Below are 6,000 nucleotides of genomic sequence, written 5' to 3'. Positions count from 1 at the left end.
CAGAAGTGCTGTGCCGAGTTTTCATTTAGTCACTCTAATTTAAGGTTTCGCGTGCCAGTGATACATTTTAACGTTTTTAGAAGGTCTATTTCTATAAAACTCTATAATATATAACTAAACTAATGTTGTATGTAAAGTAAATAAGGTTTTTAAAATGTTTAAGAAGCTTCATTTAAATTAAATTAAAATGCAGAGCCCCTCGGACCGGTGGCCAGGACCTGGACAGTGTGAGTGCCACTGAAAACCAGTTCACCATAGGTTGCCTACCCCTGGACTAGGAAAAGAGTTTAGCCTTTAGACAATAATGTCAGTTGCTAATGTACATTGACTTCAGCAGAGGGAGGACAATGCTGGGGATCTGGCCTTTTGTTTCTAGCTAGACTGGGAGTATTCAAGGAAGGGAGTGTCCTGTAAATGCACATTCTTAATTCGGCTGTGAGGTACTGACAGAGATTACAAAGGACAAGCAAGCCAGACATCACATCAGATCCATTTTCCTGTGGACTGCAGTCCCTGGAGGGGGTCCTCAGATTGTGTCTAAGATTTCCAAAGGATATGCACCTTGATTCGGAATTTTCTAGGGGTCTGCAAATGAAAAAAGGTTGCAAACCAATGTTCTACTGTTAACAAAGCAGGAAAATAAATGGAACAGTTCCTCTTCCTCCATGTTATCTCTGATTAAAAGAATAATAGAACTGTAGGGCTGGAAGGGAACTCAAGACATTATCAGGTCCAGCCTCTGGTGCTGAGGCAGGACCAAGTCAACCTAGACTATCCCTGACAGGTGTTTGTCCAACCTGTTCATAAAAATCCTCCAATAACGGGGATTTTATAACCTCCCTTGGAAGCCTGTTCCAAAGCTTACCTGGCCTTGTAATTAGAAGAAGTTTTTCCTAGTAGCTAACCTAACTCCCCCTTGCTGCAGATTAAGCCCATTACTTGTCCTACTCTCAGTGGACATGGAGAACAATTGATTGCTGTCCTCTCTAGAACAGCCCTTAAGATATTTGAGAACTGCTATCAAGTCCCAACTCAGTCTTCTTTGCTCAAGACTAAACATGGCCAGTTTTTTTAAACTTTCCTCACAACTCAGGTTTTCTAAATCTTTTCTCATTGTTGTTGCTTTCCTCTGGACTCTTTCCAATTTGTCCACATCTCACCTAAAATGTGGCTCCCAGATTTGGACACAGTACTCCAGTGCTGAGCAGCGCCGGACAATTGCCTCCTGTATCTTACACCTGACCCTCCTGTTAATACATCCCAGAATGCTATTGGCACATATTCCATCTGTGATCCACAATCTCTGGGCTGCCTAATCAAGCCCTGTAGGCCCCCCACCACCGTACAAAGTCTCTCCAGCAGGCCCGTCGTGCTTGTCAGAAGGTTAAACGAGATTTCAATTAAGTGACATGACAAATTGTGAGGCCAGCTGCTGCTTGGACACTGCTTACATCACAAGATCTCTGCCTCAGCAAGACAAGGTGGCTGATCATTTCAAACCCATTCTCTGGCTGCATACACATGCCCTGACATTTAACGACTAAACTTTTTTTTTTTGTCAGTCCTTGCCTTCCTGTAGCTGTCACATTGTGCAGGCAGCCAGCACTTCCCTTCAAAGGCAGATCAGAGCAGGCCCTCTCTAATGCTGACTTCTAAGCCCAGCGATGTGTCAAATGCAGCAGATAAAGTGAAGCCAGGAAAATTGGTCCCTGCTGATTTTGCAATTGCATACAAACATGGCATTTCCTCTGCAAAGGAACCAGGCCAGGAGTGCCTGGGGGTATTCAGTCCCCTACCCTGCTCCCAAACAGACTGGATGTCCCAGGGCCATTCTGACTTGGCACCTTTTAGAAAAAATGGCATTTTGGCCTGATCTTAGAGCAGGCAATGCCCTGTTCCAGTTCTGCTTTGCAGTTGTTCAGGCTGGGTAAAGCACCTGCACGCTAACACCATCAGAGGCAAGGAGCCACGCTTTTTTTGCGGCATACATTTATGTCCATGCTATAAAGCAAAAGGAAACCCACACAGCTGCAATCGGTCCTCTGCCATGCATCGTCCTTGGCAGGTAAATGGACATCGCTCAGTGGCTGAGTTCACCAGCAGTGAAAATTGAGGCATTCCTTCTGCCATCAGACGGAACGAGCAAGCATGGGCACCATGGTCTCTGCTGCCAGGGGACCATGTCCTTGAGATGGAGGAATCCAGACAGGCCAGAACAGCGAGAGCAGTGGCTGGGTGTGTCCTGGGACTTCAGACTCTGCATTTGGCCACTTTGGGTTAAAGAAGCAGACTTGTGTGCAGTGATTGACCCTATATATATTTCTGTGGTGGGTAGATGGGGGGTTGCTTGCTGGGGCAGTGATGGGTGGGGGGAAGATGTTCACTACCTGTATCCTGACTAAATGCCCCAAAGCTGGAGCGGCAGGAGCAGGTGACAGGCATTCAGCACAAGAGGCAGCAATGCTGGGCTGGGGAGACTCCTGGTCTAAACAGGTCCCCACACTGTTGCTTTTTGGCAGTTGCTTTTCTGAGTCTTCACAGCAGTGAGGCCAGTGGTCACCAAAGGGGTTCCCTGCCCAGCTGTGCCACTGACTTGCTGAGTGACTTGGGCAAGTCACTACCCTCCCCATGCCTCAGTGGAAGATACCTGTCTCACGAGGGGCTGGGGGGCTTTTAAAGTTAAAGCTTGAGGTGCCCTTTGAGATCCTCAGGCTCTGTCTACACTCCCAGCAGCGCACAGAGTGCAGGCATGATCGGTGTCACACAAGCACAGCTGCACAGAAGTAGCCATGCCAGGGCAGCGTATCTATTTCATGTACAGCACTTCTTCAGCCACTGAGAGGAGCCAGGAACAAATGCTCAGAAGCTATGCCTGACGGGGCTTTGCTAACGAAACACTTCAGTGTGCAGTTCTTCACTCCTTCAGAATAAATCTTACTTCCCTATAGTGGCTTCTGCCCCATAGGGCACTCAAAGCACACTGTAGACTGTGTATGTACAGAGCTTGTGACACTCATCCCTGAAAAGCAACCACCTCTTTGGCAGCACAAGGCAGCTGTTGAACAGTGCATGGAACACCGCAGAACAGCATGTGATAGTTTAATTGTAATGGCAGGGGAAAGTCAAGAGGCGGCATGTGATGGAATTTGGCCAGGTTGCCATGATTAAAATCCCCTCTCTTGTCAAAAATTGCCTTGAGTTCTTTACTGATGAGCAATGGTCACCACCCCCAATTTAACCCTAGTGCGAAGTACAGCAGCACAGCGGGGCCCAGACAGGAAGCCACTTGCTGATAAGTCCTGGCTCCCCACCACCACATGCTGCAGCGGACTCACATCCAAGCGCTGAGCAGGCCTAGCACCATGCTTAGCTTGGAAGAGCTGAGGGTGCACATCCTGGGATGGTAAAGCTGATTTACCTGCTGCTGAGCAGTGTTCCTGCATTACAGAACACGCATGTTCTTTTGCTTTCTCTTTGCTGCACCTTTCAGAGGGCCGGTAGGAAAGCTTGAGGCTGTATTGCAAAGTGCTTTGTTTGACACATGGCACGATTTCCCAGCTGTTCATAGCAGCGTGAGATTGAGTTGCTCATTTAGCCGAGTAACTGATTCGCCAAACTTTTATTGTTACTTTTCTCTTTAATCTCCCAGTCAATTGAGACATTCTTCATTACAGACTCATACACCAGTGACACGCAGATCACTGCCAGAGGCTCAGATGCAAACCCAGCTTCTAAAATAAGACTAGGCCAAACATCCCCTCCTTAATTGTGCCCACACAGTCACTTGTGCGTGTGTGTGTTCATTTCAGGGAGCTATTTCTTTCAGTTTAACATCAGCGGGTAATCAAATGCAGTCTAGTTCCTACTAGTCACTGGAGGGAATCTGCTCCTTAGTCCATTTACATGATCTGAATGGAATGCACTCTGCCTCCCTACACATCCCCAAAAGCCCTTCAAAAACCACAGAAAATTACTGAAAGGATGTTTCTTCCAACCCAACATGAAGAAATTGGATTCCAAGCTATTTAATGCATGCACGAAATGCCAGAAAGAAACCCAGACCCAAGGACTCCATCCATTACAACAAGGCAAAATGTTTTAGAAACATGAGCACTCATTACGTTAGCTGACTCAGCGCTTCATACCCTGAACTTCTAGGCAATTTGGCATAAATGTAACTATCGGGTTAATGGTTCTCACAAACAAGGCTGTTTCCAATGTTGCCATTGGGACATACAGCGAAGGTAACACTGTGATTGTTATGATCAACATGAACAAAGGTGACTTTGAGAAGTCACTGTCCCAGAGGCCACTCGAAACCACCCTGCCAGTCCTCAGGGGCCTTGCTCCCAGTGAGTCACAGCAAAGACGATGTCCCTTTCCAACCACAGAAGGAAAAGGGGTGGGATTCTGGGGCCCAGACACAGTTCAACCATAAACACAGTGGCCTGGCCTGGCAAGTGGCATTTAAAGGGTGGGGTGGGGCGGGGAGCCATTTAGGTTTGTTCTTTAGAAACGGAGCTTCACTGGTAACACCATCACAAGGATCATGTCATGCAGCCAGACAAAATGCCTCTCCCTACTTCCCTGGCTGGCTCAGCGCCTGAGCGGCGTGGGGAGGAGCTGGCTCAGACTGGTGTGGTTCGTCTGTTGGCTGGGTTGTTGTGCAATGACTCCTTGAACTCTTTGGGGATGGAGTTATGGACCTGTAAAAAAGTGTGATCCCGCTCCGAGTTGAGCAGCGTCCCCATGGTCACCTTAGAAGGATCCCTGGAGAGGGTGAACATGGAGATGTCGGTGGAGGGGATAGTGCTGAACCCTTTGCTGACAGGAGACAGATCCCTGGACCTGGGCTCTGTGGAGCGGGAGCTGGATCGCCTGCGGAACCGGTATCGGTAGGTGGGGAGGCGAGAAAAGGCTGACTTCTTCAGGAGCTCAGAGTGGGACTTGGCGCGGATCTGGCGGTGCTTCTCGATGTACATGTGCACAGCGATCACCCCCACCATCTCGGCGATGATGAAGGACAAGGCGCCAAAGTAAAAGGACCAGCCGTACGAGTAGCTCTTCTTGGAGTCGCTTTGCCCTGGGTCCCCAGCATTCGCAGAGATATAGACTATAATCCCGATTATGTTACTGAGACCTGAGAGAGAGAGAGAAAAAGAGACAGAGAAGGAAGGGTGGGCTCCCTTTACAAGTAGCATAAGTCGCTGGGCTAATAGAACATCTCTAACCCAGTCAGAGCAGGTCAGAGGCTCAGAACGTTTTCGACCAAGTGCATTTCCGTCAAAGCCAAAATGTTTTGTGGAGACGTGGCAGTTTTAACAAGTTTTCATCTGGAGGTTTCTGAGGTGCAGGCTCCTTGGTTACTTGACGAGATGGTGAGAGAGACGACACCACAGCCAGACCGTTACTCTTCGGAAATGGAGGTCTTGACACAAATCCATTTTGTGAAAGCGTCTGAGGTAGAACGAAAACAAGTCTGGAAACCTCAGACGTCGTCACAAAATGGAATTGTCACCCTGGGCCCACCACTAGTCAGACATCAGGCAGCCCTGGGTAAAAGCCCTGTTCATTCCATTTTCCAAGGAGGGTGGCTTCCTCTGGGGCTGGTACGTTTCACAACATGGACGAACACCACAAACACCGAGCAGGGAGGGGATTGTGAGACTTCCCCTGCTCTCCTCATGTTTTATTTCTGGTATCTGGTGTTCAGGCTCAGGCCTGTCCCAAATCCAGAAAACTGGGACTGGTGGCAGGTGTGTGTGTTTGTTTATTTTCCTGCACCTCAGGATTTCTTAATTCTGGCTAAGACCCTAAGAGTCAATGTCTGCTCCCTGGGGGCTGCCCCCCTGAGCAGAAGCCAGGGCACCCTGGGAAGCTCCTAGGAGTTCCTTCTAGTGGAACATCCAGCCTGTTTTCCATAATAGGGGCCAGCCACAGGGCCCGTGTACACTGCACCTGGGAGAGTGTCCCCCAGTTTGGGTGGACAGATGCTCTAGT

The 6,000-nt window shown here is 48.7% G+C and overlaps 1 protein-coding gene across 1 annotated transcript in view; it reads right to left on the bottom strand.

Annotated features, from left to right (window-relative positions):
- Positions 1-1,133: 1,133 nt before the first annotated feature.
- Positions 1,134-6,000, bottom strand: part of CACNG3 (calcium voltage-gated channel auxiliary subunit gamma 3) — a 71,185-nt gene continuing 66,318 nt past the window's right edge. Inside the window, exon 4 of the mRNA XM_030579020.1 lies at positions 1,134-5,140. Coding sequence (XP_030434880.1) covers positions 4,629-5,140 — 512 coding nt within the window. The 3' untranslated portion in view covers positions 1,134-4,628. The remainder of the gene's footprint in view (positions 5,141-6,000) is intronic.

Source organism: Gopherus evgoodei, chromosome 10 (genome assembly GCF_007399415.2).
Source record: "Gopherus evgoodei ecotype Sinaloan lineage chromosome 10, rGopEvg1_v1.p, whole genome shotgun sequence".
Taxonomy (NCBI): Eukaryota; Metazoa; Chordata; order Testudines; family Testudinidae; genus Gopherus; species Gopherus evgoodei.
Note: the sequence above shows the minus strand (reverse complement) of the source record. Positions and strands in the feature narration are given on the sequence as shown.